The 20,898-nt window shown below is 38.0% G+C and overlaps 1 protein-coding gene across 2 annotated transcripts in view; it reads right to left on the reverse strand.

Annotated features, from left to right (window-relative positions):
• Positions 1-20,898, reverse strand: part of SLCO5A1 (solute carrier organic anion transporter family member 5A1) — a 124,409-nt gene that overhangs the window by 50,752 nt on the left and 52,759 nt on the right. Inside the window, exons 4-5 of one of the 2 annotated variants that reach the window (XM_081214305.1) lie at positions 17,900-18,117; positions 708-872 (exon numbers count right to left, since the gene is read on the reverse strand). In XM_081214305.1, the coding sequence (XP_081070431.1) occupies positions 708-872; positions 17,900-18,117 (383 nt within the window). The remainder of the gene's footprint in view (positions 1-707; positions 873-17,899; positions 18,118-20,898) is intronic. The other variant, XM_081214306.1, reaches the window with a different exon arrangement.

Consider the following 20,898-nt stretch of genomic DNA (forward strand, 5'->3'; position numbering starts at 1 on the left):
TCCACTTAACCGCTTAAATATACTTCATTAATAAATTGAGCCTTAGGTAGATACAGTCATTTGACCATCTTTGAAATCACTAAGGAAACATCCAGGATATTACATGATATAATACACTGAAAATCCCAATATCTGAGAATTCATGTTCCCACATTTCTGAGCACCCAATTTACTATGGAAAAAAAAGATTTGAGCACAAAGTATTATGGGTCTATGTACCAACATAAAACATCATCTAAAACAAAATTCATAGATTGCCTTTCTAACTTCAAGCACCTCCAGTAATGCAATTAAAACCTGTTCACATTTATGAATGGAAAATCCATGAAAATGATCTATATTTCAGATCATCAATATTTTAAAATTTAACACTTTCAGACTCATGTCAGACCATGAAAAGATTTATTCAGATTTAAGTTTGCCCATTTCATTCTTTTGAACTGAGAACCGTAAAAACACAAATATGCAAAGTTCTCCCTTTTCCAAAACACAGTTGGTGAAAATGTTACACTTTAGTACAACCTGAATCGAAGAGAAAACATTCAAAGACTTCCTCCTCCTAAAACCTGAGGTGGGGGAAGGTTGCTGTTCACGAACTTGAATTTAACACCTTGATGTTAGCACGAACTTTCTCTTTACTCATTGCATTTTAGTTTAGTGGTCAAAAATGATCATGGTTTCAAGGAGTTCTAACGGCAGTGCCTTACCAGTGTAGATGCTGGCATTGGAAGCTGGAATACCAAACTGTGACTCGATGAACTTGGGAATGAAGGTAATGAAAGCAGTTACAATGGCACTCTCAGCTGTGTATGACAAACTCACAAAAAGGAATGTCATGTTGCTTAAGATCCTGACAGCTGCTCTTGGTAGGTCTATAAAATGACAAAAATGACAAATGAATGTTATAAACAAGGGATGGAGAAGAAAAGAAAATTGAATTGCTTTTGAAATGAACTGGAAATAGCCATTCAGCAATATAGGAAAAATTGATGACTGATTAGAACGCATCCCCTTTATTAAATAGATTTGGGGGGTTTTTTTTAGTTTTTCAACTAGGATAAGGAAATTTAATAAAGAATCTAAAAACATACCCATACACAAATATCCTTATAAGAAATACCCCAACCTATGACTCCTATTTCAAAAACTGCTTAAAATAAATGATTTGCATTTTTTATTGACTGAAATAATGGTATTCTTTGTTAAGACCCTGAAGTCTACTAAATGTATAAAGTACCTGCAATATAGTCCTAAATTATAGTTTCCACTTCACCCAACTAACACTTCCCTGAGTAGGCGCACTTCTGAGATGCCAGCTCTCTGGCCTGACACCCACAGCAGAGGAATTGGTACATGATATGGGACATCTGTTCTTCCAGCCTCATTACGAAACAGGAAATAATACAGCTAAAAAGCCATAAGGGATAAGGCCACCAGGTCAGACATTCCCAGGGACTTTGGATTGGGGAACAAACAGAAATGATCTCCAAAGGAGCCAGACAGCCCAGAGGTACGGGCTCCATCCCTATCCAGCCACCTCTCAAGGAAGAGAGAAAAGTCCCATTTTTGAATCTAGGCATTTATTTCACAGAACTTGCCATATATATGCTTCAAGATGTATGTGCATTTTCATTACAGCATTATTTATAAGAGCAAAAATTTAGGGGAAAAAAATAAATATCCATCAATGGGAAACGTTTACATAAATCATGGCACAGCCATGTAATGAAATACTATGTAGTAGTTAAAAATGAAATGGAGCTTTATGTACTAGCATAAAAGGAACTCCAAGAAATATTTTTGTTAATGAATAAAGCAAGCTGCTGCAGAAATATACATATGCCTGTGTGCATAAATATATATATAATATTTAAGTAAAAAACAAACTAAAACAATGGATTTATACATGGTAGAAGGTATACATTTCAATATATATAATGCCAAGAAATGCTGTGAATGGGAGTAAGATTGGGAAAGAGAAATAAAAAAAGATCCTTGTGTATATACTTTTGTATAGTTTGCAGGTTTGTAATGTGAATTAACTCACGTGTGTGATCTTTACATATCTTCATGGAAGAGGTGAGCTGCATTACTTTTGACATGTACAGTCTCTCAGTTTTCACAACAGTTACCCCCTTATGCTACAACAGGGTCTTTCTTATCTCTGTGCTATTAACTGTATTCCCCACAAGTCCGATCGGCAAATGTCAAGCTCGTCCATCGAGTCTCGAGATTAATCCCTTCCTGGAGGAAGCTGTTACAGCCCCTCCAGACAGACGGAAGTGCTCCTTCTCTGTGCTCCCACTACACGCTGCTCCTGTCCATCCATGCTCATCAGTTCTTTTGTAGCTGCACATATTTTCCCATCTGCTTCTTTCAAGAGAATGTAAATGCCATGAAGGCAGGACCTTGGTATATCTTTGTATGCCCAGCCCCTGGCACAGATCTGGCATTCAGTGGGCACTCAAAAAATATTCCTGGAATGTATTTATTTATTAACATTTTTTATTACATCACGGCAATAATTGGTACTAAAACAATATCCATATACTTATGAGAAAATGAAGTCTGTTCCAAGGATGCCTGATTTCCTCCTGGGGAGAGAGTTAGGTATTAAGGAAGCATATGCCATAAAATTAAGGGTAGTCCATGTGGCGGTGGACTTACCAAAACCACAGAAAAATGTGAAGGACCAAATAGATCATCTTTTTTAAAGTGGGGCTCTTTAAAGCTAAAGAATCCTAAAGGGATGTAGATAAGATTATAAACTAAAAATCCCATTAAAAGAAAAATTTAAATGTGAACAAAAGAACAAGGGGGAGATATACAATATTGGCTTTATCCAGCCTATCTGGGAGAGAAATAGTTTGTATGCTTGAATTTTTCAGATAACTGGGCGATTGCCTTTTTAAGCGATAGAGCTTTGAATATTTCCTATGTGTTAACTGATATTACTGGAAATCGACAGCATAATTTGACATGTTCTTCAAGATTCAAACTCATAATTATGAATAATAATATCTATATGCCAATTTGTTTTAGCATATGTATATATTTTTTATACAGCAGGTTCTTATTAGTCATCAATTTTATACACATCAGTGTATACATGTCAATCCCAATCTCCCAATTCATCACACCACCACCACCACCCCCTGCCGCTTTCCCCCCTTGGTGTCCATACATTTGTTCTCTACATCTATGTCTCAATTTCTGCCCTGCAAACCGGTTCATCTGTATGATTTTTCTAGGTTCCACATATATGCGTTAATATACGATATTTGTTTTTCTCTTTCTGACTTACTTCACTCTGTATGACAGTCTCTAGATCCATCCACGTCTCAGCAAATGACCCAATTTCATTGCTTTTTATGGCTGAGTAATATTCCATTGTATATATGTACCACATCTTCTTTATCCACTCGTCTGTCAACAGGCATTTAGGTTGCTTCCATGACCTGACTATTGTAAAGAGTGCTGCAATGAACATTGGGGTGCAGGTGTCTTTTTGAATTATGGTTTTCTCTCAGTATAAGCCCAGTAGTGGGACTGCTGTACCATATGGTAATTCTATTTTTAGTTTCTTAAGGAACTTCCATATTGTTTTCCATAGTGGCTGTATCAATTTACATTCCCACCAACAGTGCAAGAGGGTTCCCTTTTCTCCACACCCTCTCCAGCATTTGTTGTTTGTAGATTTTCTGATGATGCCCATTCTAACCTCATTGTAGTTTTGATTTGCATTTCTCTAATAATTAGTGATGTTCAGCAGATTTTCATGTGCTTCTTGGCCATCTGTTTGTCTGCTTTGGAGAAATGTCTATTTAGGTCTTCTGCCCATTTTTGGATTGGGTTGTTTGTTTTTTTAATATTGAGCTGCATGAGCTGTTTATATATTTTGGAGATTAATCCTTTGTCCATTGATTCATTTGCAAATATTTTCTCCCATTCTGAAGGTTGTCTTTTCATCTTGTTTATGGTTTCCTTTGCTGTGCAAAACTTTTAAGTTTCATTAGGTCCCATTTGTTTATTTTTGGTTTTATTTCCATTACTCTAGGAGGTGGATCAAAAAAGATTTTGCTGTGATTTATGTCAAAGAGTGTTCTTCCTATGTTTTCCTTTAAGAGTTTTATAGTGTCCAGTCTTACCTTTAGGTCTCTAATCCATTTTGAGTTTATTTTTGTGTACGGTGTTAGGGAGTGTTCTAATTTCATTCTTTTACATGTAGCTCTCCAGTTTTCCCAGCACCACTTATTGAAGAGACTGTTTTTTCTCCATTGTATATCCTTGCCTACTTTGTCATAGATTAGTTGACCATAGGTGCGTGGGTTTATCTCTGGGGTTTCTATCTCGTTCCATTGATCTATGTTTCTGTTTTTGTGCCAGTACCATATTGTCTTGATTACTGTAGCTTTATAGTATAGTCTGAAGTCAGGGAGTCTGATTCCTCCAGCTCCGTTTTTATTCCCTCAAGACTGCTTTGGCTATTCGGGGTCTTTTGTGTCTCCATACATATTTTAAGATTTTTTGTTCTAATTCCGTAAAAAATGCCATTGGTAATTTGATAGGGATTGCATTGAATCTGTAGATTGTTTTGGGTAGTATAATCATTTTCACAATATTGATTCTTCCAATCCAAGAACATGGTATATCTCTCCATCTGTTGGTATCATCTTTAATTTCTTTCATCAGTGTCCTATAGTTTTCTGCATACAGGTCTTTTGTCTCCCTAGGTAGGTTTATACCTAGGTATTTTATTCTTTTTGTTGCAATGGTAAATGGGAGTGTTTCCTTAATTTCTCTTTCACATTTTTCATCATTAGTGTATAGGAATGCAAGAGATTTTTGTGCATTAATTTTGTATCCTGCAACTTTACCAAATTCATTAATTAGCTCTAGTAGTTTTCTGGTGGCATCTTTAGGATTCCCTATGTATAGTAGCATGTCATCTGCAAACAGTGACAGTTTTACTTCTTCTTTTCCAATTTGTATTCCTTTTATTTCTTTTTCTTCTCTGATTGCCGTGGCTAGACTTCCAAAACTATGTTGAATAGTAGTGGCGAGAGTGGCCATCCTTGTCTTGTTCCTGATCTTAGAGGAAACACTTTCAGTTTTTCACCATTGAGAATGATGTTTGCTGTGGGGTTTTCGTATATGGCCTTTATTATGTTGAGGTAGTTTCCCTCTATGCCCAGTTTCTGGAGAGTTTTTATCATAAATGGGTGGTGAATTTTGTCAAAAGCTTTTTCTGCATCTATTGAGATGATCATATGGTTTTTCTTCAATTTGTTAATATGGTGTATCACATTGATTGATTTGCGTACATTGAAGAATCCTTGCATCCCTGGGATAAATCCCACTTGGTCATGGTGTATGATCCTTTTAATGTGTTGTTGGATTCTGTTTGCTAGTATTTTGTTGAGGATTTCTGCATCTATATTCATGAGTGATATTGGTCTGTAATTTTCTTTTTTTGTAGTATCTTTGTCTGGTTTTGGTATCAGGGTGATGGTGGCCTCACAGAATGAGTTTGGGAGTGTTCCTTCCTCTCCAAGTTTTGGAAGAGTTTGAGAAGGATGGGTGTTAGCTCTTCTCTAAATGTTTGATAGAATTCCCCTGTGAAGCCATCTGGTCCTGGGCTTTTGTTTGTTGGAAGATTTTTAATCACAGTTTCAATTTCATTGCTTGCAATTGGTCTGTTCATATTTTCTATTTCTTCCTGGTTCAGTCTTGGAAAGTTATACCTTTCTAAGAATTTGTCCATTTCTTCCAGGTTGTCCATTTTATTGGCATAGAATTGCTTGTAGCAGTCTCTTAGGATGCTTTGTATTTCTGTGGTGTCTTTGTAACTTCTCCTTTTTCATTTCTAATTTTATTGATTTGAGTCCTCTCCCTCTTTTTCTTGATGAGTCTGGCTAATGGTTTAGCAATTTTATTTATCTTCTCAAAGAACCAGCTATCAGTTTTATTGATCTTTGCTATTGTTTTCTTTGTTCCTTTTTCATTTATTTCTGCTCTGATCTTCATGATTTCTTTCCTTTTGCTAACTTTGGGTTTTGTTTGTTCTTCTTTCTCTAGTTCCTTTAGGTGTAAGGTTAATCGTTTATTTGAGATTTTTCTTGTTTCTTGAGGTAGGCTTGTATAGCTATAAACTTCCCTCTTAGAACTGCTTTTGCTGCATCCCATAGGTTTTGGATAGTCATGTTTCACTGTCATTTGTCTCTAGGCATTTTTTGATTTCCTCTTTGAATTCTTCAGTGATCTCTTGGTTATTTAGTAATGTATTGTTTAGCCTCCATGTGTTTGTGTTTTTTACGTTTTTTCCCCTGAAATTCATTTCTAATCTCATAGCATTTTGGTCAGAAAAGATGCTTGATATGATTTCAATTTTCTTAAATTTACCAAGGCTTGATTTGTGACCCAAGATGTGATCTATCCTGGAGAGTGTTCCGTGTGCACTTGAGAAGAAAGTGTAATCTGCTGTTTTTGGATGGAATGTCCTATAAATATCAATTAAATCTATCTGGTCTATTGTGTCATTTAAAGCTTCTGTTTCCTTATTTATTTTCATTTTGGATGATCTGTCCATTGGTGTAAGTGAGGTGTTAAACTTCCCCACTATTATTGTGTTACTGTCGGTTTCCTATTTTATAGCTGTTAGCAGTTGCCTTATGTATTGAGGTGCTCCTATGTTGGGTGCATATATATTTAAAATTGTTATATCTTCCTCTTGGATTCATCCCCTGATCATTATGTAGTGTCCTTCTTTGTCTCTTGTAACATTCTTTATTTTAAAGTCTATTTTATCTGATATGAGTATTGCTACCCCAGATTTCTTTTGATTTCCATTTGCATGGAATATCTTTTTCCATCCCCTCACTTTCAGTCTGAATGTGTCCCTAGGTCTGAAGTGGGTCTCTTGTAGACAGCATATATATGGGCCTTGTTTTTGTATCCATTCAGCAAGCCTGTGTCTTTTGGTTGGAGCATTTAATCCATTCACATTTAGGGTAATTATTGATATGTATGTTCCTATTACCATTTTCTTAATTGTTTTGTATTTGTTTTGGTAGGACCTTTTCTTCTCTTGTGTTTCCCACTTAGAGAAGTTCCTTTAGCATTTGTTGTAGAGATGGTTTGGTGGTGCTGAATTCTCTTAGCTTTTGCTTGTCTGTAGAGCTTTTGATTTCTCCATCGAATCTGAATGAGATCCTTGCTGGGTAGAGTAATCTTGGTTGTAGGTTCTTCCCTTTCATCACTTTATGTATATCATGGCACTCCCTTCTGGCTTGTAGAGTTTCTGCTGAGAAATCAGCTGTTAACCTTATGGGAGTTCCCTTGTATGTTATTTGTCATTATTCCCTTGCTGCTTTTAATACTTTTTCTTTGTTTTTAATTTTTGCCAATTTGATTACTATGTGTCTTGGCGTGTTTCTCCTTGAGTTTATCCTGTATGGGACTCTCTGCGCTTCCTGGACTTGGGTGGCTATTTCCTTTCCCATGTTAGGGAAGTTTTTGACTATGATCTCTTCAAGTATTTTCTTGGGTCCTTTCTCTCTCTCTTCTCCTTCTGGCACCCCTATAATGTGAATGCTGTTGCCTTTAATGTTATCCCAGAGGTCTCTTAGGCTGTCTTCATTTCTTTTCATTCTTTTTTCTTTATTCTATTCTGCAGCAATGAATTCCACCATTCTGTCTTCCAGGTCACTTATCCGTTCTTCTGCCTCAGTTATTCTGCTATTGATTCTTTCCAGTGCAGTTTTCATTTCAGTTATTGTATTGTTCATCTCTGTTTGTTTGTTCTTTAATTCTTCTAGGTCTTTGTTAAACATTTCTTGCATCTTCTCGATCTTTGCCTCCATTCTTTTTCCGAGGTCCTGGATCATCTTCACTATCATTATTCTGAAATATTTTTCTGGAAGGTTGCCTATCTCCACTTCATTTAGTTGTTTTTCTGGGGTTTTATCTTGTTCCTTCATCTGGTACATAGTCCTCTGCCTTTTCATCTTGTCTATCTTTCTGTGAATGTGGTTTTTGTTCCACAGGCTGCAAGACTGTAGTTCTTCTTGCTTCTGCTCTAGCATATTTTTTAACTTTCCATTTATTTTCTGATATTTTTCTGGTTGCAAGAAAATTCCTTCCCCACAATATGTTGTTTGTATTTGTTTTTACCTGCTGATATCTTATGTCCACATCCACTTTAAGTTCTTCTACAGAGCCCTTTTAAAGTAGACATAAGCTTTCAGTCTTGTTCTTTTGTCATCCATTTTTTAATTTATTTTTATTTTTATTTATCTTAAATTTTTAAATTTATTTTTGGCCATGTTGGGTCTTCGTTGCTGCATGCAGGCTTTCTCTAGTTGTGGTGAGCGGAGGCTACTCTTCCGTGTGGTGCGCAGGCTTCTTACTGTGGTGGCTTCTCTTGTTGTGGAGCACGGGCTCTATGGGTGCGGGCTTCCATAGTTGCATCACACAGGCTCAGTAGTTGTGGTGCGCGGGCTTCTGTAGATGTGGCACATGGGCTCAGTAGTTGTGGCTCGCGGGCTCTAGAGCACAGGCTCAGTAGTTGTGGTGCATGGGCTGAGTTGCTCCGCGGCATGTGGGATCTTCCCAGACCAGGGGTTGAACCCGTGTCCCCTGCATTGGCAGGCAGATTCTTAACCACTGCGCCACCAGGGAAGTCCCAGTCATCCATTTTTTAAAAAAATAAATTAGCAATTAATAAAATTAACTTTTCTGTTCATGTATGGTTCTATGGATTTGGGGAGGTGGTGGTTACTTTTATTTATTTTTTAAATTCTTATTGGAGTATAGCATGTTTTTAATTTAAACTGAGAGTGGGATGAGGGGTAGTGTTTGGTTTCTTATTATACAAAACAGATGAATTATTATTACTATAAAGTTGTTGACTAGATTTTATTACCTGGAAACTTGTATTTATACCCAGGTATAAATTATAAACGTTAAGTACCAACCAAACATACTGACTCCTATTAATACTTTTTATAATTTTCCTGACATAGATATTTTTGGAAATAATATCTCTTCTTGTGGGAGGAAAAAAAAAGAATTTATCTGCAGTTTAGTGCCCATTCAGTTTATTTTCCTTATGTTTAAATTAAAATAAACATCTTTTTAAAAATAATTTTTTGAGGTGAAGTTCACATAACATAAATTTAACCATTTTAAAGTCAACAATTCAGTGACATTTAGTACATTCACAATGGTATGCAATCACCACCTCTGTCCAGTTTCAAAATATACTTTTTTATTATAAAAAAATTTAATTATTTATGTTCAGGGATGAGGTTGGAATTCACCTTTATTTTATTTTTTATATTTTTAAATACTTTCTAAATTTTCAACCATGAACACGCATTGCTTTTATATTCCACCACCCCCCCACCAAAAAAAAACTTCAAATTTAAAAAGATGCAGCAATATGTCATCCTCCTAGAGAAGTCTTCCCTGACTCAGGCTGCTAACTTAGGAATTCCTTCCTCCTTTTTCTTCAACTTCCTCAGAAGGTATATACCTCCATTTTAAGACTTACATTTTATTATGCCTATTTTCCTTTCTAGCTCCCTTTGAGGCAAGGACTGTAACTTTTCATATATGTATCCTGAATTCTTCACCCTGTAGTAGTTGCTTAATAAAGATATTTGTGAAAGAGGAAAAGAAGCAAAGAAATTTTCTTAAGATAGACAGTGCCAGCCATCTATCTCAATAATTAGAATGATACTTGGGAACCAGTCTAGTCCTTTCCTGAAAGTCTTAGGTAATGCCAATTTCTTAAATCAAAGTAAAATTTGAGGGAAATATCAACAGAACAAGCAAAGAAAGGTGGCTTAAGTGAACTAAGTCAAACCAGGCACAGAATTACCATTGGGCAAAGACAAGGAGACCATGGGTAAAAATGGAAGCACCAGAGTGGGGGGTCATTGTTATGCAGAATGTGGAGATCTTTATAAAATAACATGATGCCAAAATACAGGGCTGAACCTAAGCCTCTACCTCAAGGGCTTGGGAAAGGCCCTCCAGAGTATGGGGAGAGGGAAAGTGGTGGAAAGAAAGGCAGTGGGAGTTCCATATAATAATTATAGTGGAATCGGGCCAGGTAGGAATGTACCTCTGGCTGTAATACAGAAGCTTCTTTTTTCCCATCAGCTTTATATTAATCACTTTTTCCCTGTATTTTATAATGTTTTGACATCTTAAAAAGCTTGCTGGCTGGGGAGAGACTGGACTACCAGTGCTTAGATATAGCAAGGGCTCAGCTGGGAGCACATCTTTTATATGGAAGCCAACCAATCCTGAGTTTATATGATCAGCCACCTTGTTATCTAACTCTCACACGCCAAGCCAGTATTTCCTCTGCCCTAAACTACCCAGACAACTAGAAACCAGCCCTACAGCCCAGAGTCTGCTGGAATCACTCAGACTAGACAGTGGTAAGCTGTTTACTCTGTCCTGCCTTGTCTTTCCCATGGAAACCCCAGTAAGGGCTCTGGCCTTGGCTTTCCCCTCACTCCTGTCTTTTGTTTCCTGACCAGAACCTGGTGCTTCCCCTGTGGCCCCATATGGCATGGTATGCCCCCTTCTCTTGGGAGAAATGTAAGTAATAAATTCTTCTTTCAATGGCATTGACCTCTCCATACCATCACTCAGTCACCTCCATAAATTAAAATCCTGGAATCGCTTTCTTTAACATCTCTCCACAAAATTTCCTTTACCTCCAATCTTTTAGTTCTTATTATTTATATACTTTTAAACCTTCAGATGCATCAAAAAGCTGGTGGAAACATACCATCACCATGCAGTGAAAACCTCAATAACCTCCTTTATGGCCTGTAAACCTTGCACCCTCCTGTATATTTCATGGACATATAGCAGATACAACTTTACGATGTGTATTACAAAGGAGCACCAAACTACTTTTAGTCACGTCTTCCTGTAAAAGCAAAACCAAAGTTGCTCTTCGTATGTAACATGGACAACACAGGACCCCAAGTGCCCCCATTTCCTGCCCATTTTCTTTGGAACTAATGATGTCCCTGGGTTCCCCAATCACAAGTCCCCATTAAAGTATTCCAGTTTCTTCCCCCACCCCACAGCATACTGACAAATGGCATTCCCTGTTTGCCAATAAAAGAGCAGAAGGAACTGAATGACCCTGGCACACCACAGTCACCTCTGGGTGAGCACACAGAGCTCCTGAACCACTTACCTGCCAACAGTGGACAGAAACAGCGGCCACTGGGGCCCAAAATACATTATTAGTGGTTACTGGCCACAGTACAATCCTGCTTGTTTAAATCTAATGAGTATTTATATATATTTCTAAGTAGACATTACTCTGATGAGTAGTAGTCCCACAGTTAATTTGCCCTGAGTATTTGAAAAGTGTTTTCTTGTTTAGCAATTCTTTGCCATGCCTGTTACCATCTACATGTTGCCTCTTAAGCTGAAGGTATAACAAAATAAATGTAAAAGAGAAATGAAACAAAGAAATAGATATAGAGAAGATGAGATGAATGGATAAAGAAGATGTGGCATATGTTTACAATGGAACACTACTCAGCCATAAAAAAGAATGAGATTCTGCCATTTGCAACAACATGGATGGACCTAGAGGGTATTATTCTTAGTAAAATAAGTCAGATGGAGAAAGACAAATACTCTGTAATCACTTATATGTGGACTCTAAAGAGTAAAACAAAAAAATGCATATAGCAAAACAGAAACAGACTCGCAGATACAGAGAACAAACCACTGGTTACCAATGGGAATAGGAAAGGGGGCAGGGGCAAAATAGGTATATGGGAGTAAGAGATACAAACTACTGTGTATAAAATAAATAAGCAACAAGGATATATTATGCAGCACAGGGAAATATAGCTATTATTTTGTAATAACTTTAAATGGAGTATAATCTATAAAGATATTGAATCACTATATTGCACACACAAAACTAATGTAATATTGTAAATCAACTATATCAATACTTCAATTAAAAACAGAAAAAGAAATTCATATTTCCTTGAAAAAAAAGAAATAGAGAAGATGTAAATAGAGCAGAACATCAAAGCCAGAGAAAAGAATTAAATATTTCTATGAGATTCTTCCTGGGCTTCAAATTTGACCCTCAGTTTCCTGGCCACCAAAGCAGAAAGTTGTATAATCATCACTAGCAGAAACATTCTAATTTCCTTATGGAAAACAATGCTTTTCTTAACTATGTTCTAGAGCAGTGATTCTCACAGTGTTGTTCTTGGACCATCAGCACCAGTATCACCTGGGAACCTGTTAAAATGCATATTCTCAGGCCACACCTCAGGCTTCCTGAACCAGACACTCTGGGCTGGGGTCCAGCACTCTGGGTTTTCAGAAGCCCCCATGGTGCTTCCTAGTAGGCTAAGTGTGAGAACTCTGTTCTCAAGAAATAGGGTTTTATATAAAGGACACTGAGCAATGCTCTTATGGCAAATATGGGGAATTCAAGCAACAGCTTTCAATAGAAGCTGCAAACCTAAAGCTAAAGTGCAATTCAACAAAAGAGCAAAGGCAAAACACAAGAGGCTAAGATGGCATGTCCCAGGCACGTGGCTTTTGGTGATCTCTCTTTGCTGAGTCAAGTATTGCCTCTAACATATTCCATGCTATACCAGTTTTTAAAACACCTAGCAAAGAGCCACATGCAATGGTTCTTTGTTCTTAGGCAACTCAAATTCAGAATTTATTCCCCCTGCCCCTCTATTCCTCTCTCCATCATCTGAGGTTGAAACCCTGAAACCGACTTTGGTACCTCCCTCCCCATTATTCCCGTAGCAGTTGCCACATTCTATAGACACAAACTCTTCCTTCCCTCCTCATCATTCCATAATTCATTCTTCAAATATTTACTGAGTATCTACTAGATGGTGGGGATTTATCAGGGAACATGACAGACAAAAATTCCTTGCCTTCATGGAGCTTACTTTCTCACTACTGAGACTATAAATAAGATAAGTAAAATACAAAGTATACTACATAGTGATGAGTGCTAAGGAGAAAAACAAAGGAGAGAAAGGTAGAAATTTTTAAATATGGTGGCCAAGCAAGGCCTCATTGAAAAGGGACCACTTGAGGAATACCCTGAAGGAAGGGAGAGGATGTGGGAGAGAGCATTCCTCACACGGGAATGGCAAGTGCAAAGGCCCTGAGGTGAGAGTGCGCTGGCAGATTTGAGGACCAGTGATGAGCCCAATGTAGTTGAAGTAGAATGAATAAATGGGATTGCAAGAAGGATATGGGGGCAGGCAGGTAACCAGGGGTTAGACTGGGAGACCACAGAAGCTTTAAGCAGAGGAGTGGCATTTCAACAGGATCCTTCTGGCTGCAGAGTTGAAAGCAACGGAAAGGGGACAAGGAGGGAATTCCCTGGCGGTCCAGTGGTTAGAGCTCTGTGTTTCCACTGCAGGGGGCATGGGTTAGATCCTGGTCAGGGAGCTAAGATCCCATCCTGGCGTGGCCAAAAAAAAAAAAAAAAATTAGCAGGCTACTGTCCTTTCCATCTGTATTAAGCAAAACCATCATCACCCCTCTCGGGCTCTGTCGGTAGCTTTCTAGCTGGGCGCCCTCCTTCCATTCCACTCCCTTCCCTCCCTAATCTACCTAACAGAGTGCTTGCCAAAGGCTGCTCAAACCTCCCCACTGCCCATGTGGGCCAAACTCAGTTAAAGTTAGAACTCTCTACACACAATATGGTCCCACCTTACCCTCCCAACCTTACCTCCCAGGCTTCCACCATGCACATCCAACACACCAACCACAATACACTCGCTCAGCATTTTCAAATACATCCCCCCAGCCTGACCTTCTTGCCTTTGCTCTCTCTGACTGGAATACCCACACCATCCCATCTCCACCGACTGACGTTCTTCCAGTCTTCCAAGGTCCATCACAAATCCCACCTCCTCCATGAAACCTTTCCTGATCCCTCAACTAGATGTTCCCTTGCCTGCCTTGGACTCTCACACCATCTTCCTTTTGGGCCATTAGCATATTTCCATCTGTACTTGTCCTGTCTCCCTCAATGGACTATAAGCTCTCTGAGGGCAAACCATGGCTCACTCATCTTCCGATCTGCCACGGCTTGGAGTACAGCAGCTTCTACAGAGTGAATAGTCATTGAATTAAATGATGACAACATCACCCTCTAGTGATCAATACTCTATAACTTCCAATAGCCTCTAAATCAGTGCATCACCTCAGAGTAGCTATTTTACTTAGGATGATAAATATGTTCTACTTGAACACAAACAAAAGTCTAGCAGAGAAAGTCTGTTATACTTTATGCTAATTAATAATGCCAAGTAATGAAGCTTAAAAGGTTAAAAGTGGACACAAAAATAAACATTTTCTTACGATTAACTGCTACCAAAAGCTTTCTATTTAGGAAAATACCCAGTTAAAGTTAGAAGACTTTTAAAATGCTGGACCTCAAACCTGAGGAAAATTGATCCACTTAAATATTTTAACTGTTTATATTTATGGGTAAGATGTTGAATCAATCAATGCTAATCTCTTTATGGGACAGTGATGCAGACACACTAAAAATTCTACTTTCTCCTTTGTGGTGTTTTAAAACAGTCTTATGCCTGCATAATTTATAATAAGAATCTAGAAACACTGAGTCAGATTTTCCCAATGTCTATCATTAAAATGTGGAGGCAGAGGGTAGAAAGTGTAGTGTATTTTCTTCCTGCATTCTCTGCAATAAAACTTCTCAAAGAGCACCATTCTGTATGGCCTAAATCATTTTTGTTTTTAAGAACTAAAAAATACTAACTTGGCCACCTTTCCACCTTCTCTTTGAAGAAGCTAATATTGACGTACAGATTTCAAATATAAAATAAAGACTAAAAGGAGCCTTACTACAAAAAACAGGACAAGGAAAAAGAAGATCTGAGAATCAAACTCAGATTTAACTCAAGATGAAATCTTAGCAACCACTCTTTCATTCAAGACCTAAATTATGAATCTCAGCTTTGTAATACAAACCATGTCAGTGATGGAATGATTCCCAGAGATTTAATTGATCTTTTTGAAAATCAGATTAAATATTAGACTGCCATTTCCTATAGGTGAAGGTATTAGAAACCAAAATGTGCAAGATATATATGAGTTAATTTTAAATATTGTATTTGAACATTTTTCCAATGTCATCAATATCACTTGAATAATTTTTAGCAAAACATTTTCACCTTATATTCCCATTTAAACAGGATTCCTTTCTAACAAAAGAAAGTGTCTCTGGAAGTTCCAGGTCTAGATACAATTAGAGAATCCAGTGCAAGTAGAAGTAATAAAATAAACCAGCTCTGCATCCTAATCGGGAAGGTTCACTGCCAAAGTAAGATCAGTCATCATAATTAAGGCATAGAGTGAAAAAGTTGAGAATTTATCAGAAATACTGACAAGAAAACCAGAATGAAAATGGATTTTATAAACCAACTACCCATCACTGTCAAAAGACTCCTCTTATTCTTTCCTCTAAAAGAAAATATCCTGAACCATCAAATTGAGCATAGAGAATATGGAGAAGAACAATCCTTAGCAGTACAAGAAGACATCCAATAAAATAGTACATAGGTTCAATTCTGAAAAATAATTTTAAAATCCCATGATGGCTTTTACCACTTTTGAACCCGCCTGCCTAAGTGAGCTTTCCCCCAAAAGCAGGACTTGAGTTAAGGATTCAAGACCAAACAGTTTATTTGGAAGATTTAGGAAACACTGGGTGGGAGTGTGGACGTGATGCACAGGAAGAAAGAGTGGCTTACAAAAGATGTAGAAACATACCTCAGGATTGTCTCACCCATGAGGGGATGGAGCTGGGATGTTTATCAGCCATTGGTTAAGATGGCTTTAGGGGTGGGAGGCCAGGGTGTTAATTCTTTGGCACTTGAAGTCTGCAGGAGTCATGCACTTTCCCAGCCTACAGAGAAGACCTTCAGGCAAAAGAAGACCCACAGACCTTCAGGAGGTCCTCCACCTTGACAACGGGAAGGTCCCACAGTACAGATGGGGCACTGAAATCATTGTCCACACTGGCTCCTCCAAGGACTTCATTCCCATCAATGGTTGTGTCCGCTGTTGGTATTTCATATCAGTCTTCTCTCTCCCTTTTCTCTACTATCCAACAGAGCATATATTCCACATTCGAGCCATCTACCTCTAAGCTATAAAATATACCATTTTAGCTTAGCCTTTATTTCCCCCCTTGAGTCTACTTTATATTCTCTGTAAATTAAAACTCTTAGTCTATTCCTATGTTGTCAATTTTTTAACATCAACTTTGCTCTCAACTGGGTTGTTTAAAAAAAAAAAAGTCACTCCCTTGGTAGTATTAGGGTCCATCATGCATCCACGAAAAACGATGGACTGGTCCACAGGGTAAGAGCTACCATCCAGAGAATCTTTTATGTTATGAGAGCAGAAGAGGTAATTTTGGCAGTTCCAAAAGTACACATTGTCCCAAAATAATGAGGAGGGAAAGGGGAAGGCAAATCTAAAACTTAACTGGGAAGAAGCATTTCCAATGAAATGTCACTTCACTGTTTTGAACAAATATGGTCTTTAAAAATAGTCCAATCTAACCATTCTTAGGCTGCAGGGACAGCTCCATAATATATTAGTAACTTCCTTCTAGGCCTGAAAGGTTCCTCTTTGCCTTTACTGTGTACATAGTCAAAGTGAGATGATAATGTGCCTAGGTAAATTTACCCTAAAACAACCTTAACTGATGTAAGCACTTGATAAATATTATGCTTCATAAGTTAGAAAAACCAATTCAGAGAATTCAAGAAACAGGCAGGAACTAATGGGAATGTAGCATTATAGGTTTCTTGGAATAAAGGGATTTATTGCCATTCAACAGAGGTATTGAATATGGAACAAAAATGGCTTGGTTAAGATTAAGTTGTTTAGATTTGAGATTCCCTAATCTGGCTCTAATAAAGTCATTATTTTTAAGAGAGATAAACATGAAAAAAATAGACCAGTACACATCACTGGAATTCTCTGGATGTTTTTATGCTGGGTTTGGAGACCCATCCCCTGGTTGCCCTTCTCCATGGCCACTTTCAAGCTTTGACAGAGCCACTGTTGAACAAGATCCTTTCCTAGGGGTAAGTTTTATATTTATGTAAGGATCAGGCCACACTATCAAACCTACGGTTCCCTGAGACAAATCATCCATTGTAAAACGCAATAATTATTTTAAAAATCAGACATCTCGGGGCTTCCCTGGTGGCGCAGTGGTTGAGAGCCTGCCTGCCGATGCAGGGGACACGGGTTCGTGCTCCGGTCTGGGAAGATCCCACATGCCACGGAGCGGCTGGGCCCATGAGCCATGGCCGCTGACTGAGCCTGCGCATCCGGAGCCTGTGCTCCGCAATGGGAGAGGCCACAGCAGTGAGAGGCCCGCTTACCGCAAAAAAAAAAAAAAAAAAAAAAAAAATCAGACATCTCTAATTACAGTATGAAGTCTTCACCTTTAGATTCTAAATCAGTGCTTCTCAAACTATCTGTGACGAAGGACTATTTTTAAAATTATTATCTAGTCTATAGTTACCGATACTTTTGCAAGATATGTTAAAGATGAATTACTAGAAAATGAAAAATTTAAAACATACAAAAGTTAAGCCCTATTTATTATTGTTGTTATTAGATTCAACAGACACATAATTACTCTGTCAAAAAAATTTTTTAAGCTTCTCAACATTTACTCTCAATTTCAGCCCATATTCTGTCACAGACCAGTAACTCCTGGTGGGCAGCAGTGGCCGGGGACCACACTTTGAGTAGCACTGATCTGAAGTCCCATGCACGTACTTATTCAAAAGATATACTTTACCTCTGACATCCTTTCCAAATCCTATAGAAGACACTTTTTTGTCCACTTCTTCACAATTGTTTGGTTTCTCCTTCATGACGTCATCGTCACCAGCAACATCAGCAGAGTATTTTTTCTTTCTCTTTTTCTTGTGTCGAGGAGGAAGCTTTTTTGGAAAAGTAAACATTGGGAATATCACAAGAAACATTGCAATGGCACAAAGGAGGAATCCACTCCACCTAAAAAATTGGGAAACGTGAATAGCATTTATGGCTTTGGCATTAGGAGTGTGAACAAATTAGCAAAGTAGAAGTTTGTGGTGATAAATTTCTCCAGAGAAAACTTTTTACCTTCATCAAGTGCACAGCAGTAAGAAGTTAGACAACTTAAGAAAATAGAGTATGGAATCCTCCCTTTCTGCGGTATAAATGAGAAATCTACCCAGTAATTATACTAGTATTATAATGACTATTACAATCAGCAGCCTGACTAGAATTCCATTCAATTCAAGTATTTTTGAGCACATATATGTTCGTTCTGCTAATTAACATTGTTAGTCCTACTACAGTGTGCATCTTATAATAAATCAATAGCCCATAAATTTAAGAGAAAAATAATATAGAGTCTATAGCATGCTTTCTGGACCAATATAGACACTTTTTTCTTAGAAGGAAACCATTCATATCTGGTATGAAATGCATTTCAAATTGCTGATGTCATTCAAATATTTTTCTGCAAGCACTTAAGAATGTATTAACCCTTCTTAGCTGGCCTTCCCAAACTTAACCAAGTCTGAGCAGAGCTGAAGACATTTACACTCAATCTTTGCCTTCAAGAACTTACAATCTGCTTGTAAGCAAGCTAAAGATATAAGAAATGATTCCAAACAATTCCAAGAAATGCAAGAATGTACACAATTGTTAGATCACGTGGTATAGAAGATGAATGTTATAAAAATTCAGAAGGGAAATCAATGTGTCAGACACAAAAGTACTCTGTCAAACTTTTTTTTAAGTTTCTCAACATTTACTGTCAATTTCAGCCCATATTCTGTCACAGACCAGTAACTGCTGGTGGGCAGCAGTGGCCGGGGACCACACTTTGAGTAGCGCTGATCTGGAACTTGAGAAGTGGAACTTGAGCTATGTAGAATCAAGATTCTGTCTTTAGACTCATCTGAGGTTGCCATGCTGAGGGAACTAGCAAGCAAATACAGAGTAGATCTCTAATTCTAGGCCTGTATTAGGACATGTGTTAAGGCCTTGGACTTCTTGCCTGCATAATTCCCCAAGGGCAATTTTTCAGTCCCCTTTCAACCTTTTCTTAGCAAATAGAGGTCCCTGGTCCTGCCTAACAGGGTCACTAACTTTCCAACTAGGATTCCTCAACTCCAAACTCTGTCCTCAAAGTTTCCAAGTTCATAAACGCTCAGATTCTGGCCGCATCAATACTTTCCCATCCATTGTTATCAGAACGCAAACAGCATTCTAAGCATTCATGTTGAATATAACCCAGTAAGAATACAGACCAACTGCAAAGTGAAAATTCATTTTTAGAAAATAAGTGTTTTTATTAAAATGCTGTTATCAGCTGCTAAAGGTCACAGCTTAACTGAGAGAATGATTCCTAGAACCAGTCATTAATAATCCAGTGTGTTATTTTCAAAGATACTTAACGTTATATCCAATTAAGATATTAAAGCAATCAGAAAAAGGGTTTATTTTTAGAAGACTGCTCAGGGCAGACTTCCAGCAATCTCAATGATTCAGTATTTAATCACGAACCCAGTGCCTAACACAGGTTAGGTACTCAAAAAATTTCCTAAATAAATAAATTGAATGAGATAGGTGTTTTAAAAACAGAGCCATCTGTCGGCAGGGACATAGCTATGATACTATCTGGCCCTTTTTGTACTTGGCTGCATACGAGGACTTTACTAACCCAGCCCTGCCATTACCTTTCTTGAATTTCTTTCTGCCACCTCTGCATTCAAGTCCCCTGAACCCCTTACTTTCCTGGACCTCTCATGCTCTCTCCAGAAGAGGGCAGGCAGCAGACTATAAGGGGCAATTCTTGAGCTGTGGCTTCAGACTGACCTGGGTTTTTATCCTGTCTTTCCCACTTACTAGCTCTAAGATCCTGGGGAAATTAGTTTGCTTTTCTGAACAGCCTTTCTCATCTGAAAGGGAAGTAATAATAACTTTTGGGGGAGTGGTCATCAAAATTAATAAGACAATGTATAAGACCTAATAAAATGCCTGCCCCCAGAGCAACAATAAATTCATGGTAGCTAGTTTTGTTTTTTATGTAGATCTGCACTCAGGGCTCCCACCTCCACCCAGAGCCATTGACTTAAAATTATATGCAAACATTAAAGATACACTCAGAGTACCCCAAAGGGAGAAAATAACAGAAGAAGGGAAAGAATTATAGTGAATAGACAAAAAAATTAAAAAATGTTTAGGGACATTTCTAAGCAGAGCAAATCGGTCTCCAGAAACATCGAAGTTAACACATGATATAATGGTGGTGCTAAAGAGGACGTTGAGAAAAGCTAAGTAAGGCAAGGAAGTGTGCATTATATGTTGGAAAAAGACGCATCGGTAAGAGCTAAAATTGAAAAGCCGGGGCTCCTGACTCCCTTTCATGAACCATTACTCAGAGACTATTCATGAAGGGAGGACAGTTAAGTACATTGACTAAAACCTCCACCCTGGACTCAACTTCTTGTCCAGCTGCCACTGACTCTGAGACTTTGGGCAAGGTGTTCAAGTTGCTGGTCATCAATATCCTCATCTGCAAAATGGGCACACTCTTAGTGACTACATGTGGTTGTTATAAGGCTTCAATGAAAATGTTGGTAAAGCTCTTAGAATAATGCTTGATACACAGCACCCAATTCATATTAGCATTATTCACTCATTCCTTCCTTCCCTCTTCCAGCCTCTATTTACCAAAAAACCTATCATTGCCACTAGGCACCATAGAACCTAACATTGTATCAAATAACTCTGTCTTTG

The sequence above is a fragment of the Mesoplodon bidens genome (assembly GCF_964165515.1).
Source record: "Mesoplodon bidens genome assembly, chromosome: 16".
Taxonomy (NCBI): domain Eukaryota; kingdom Metazoa; phylum Chordata; class Mammalia; order Artiodactyla; family Ziphiidae; genus Mesoplodon; species Mesoplodon bidens.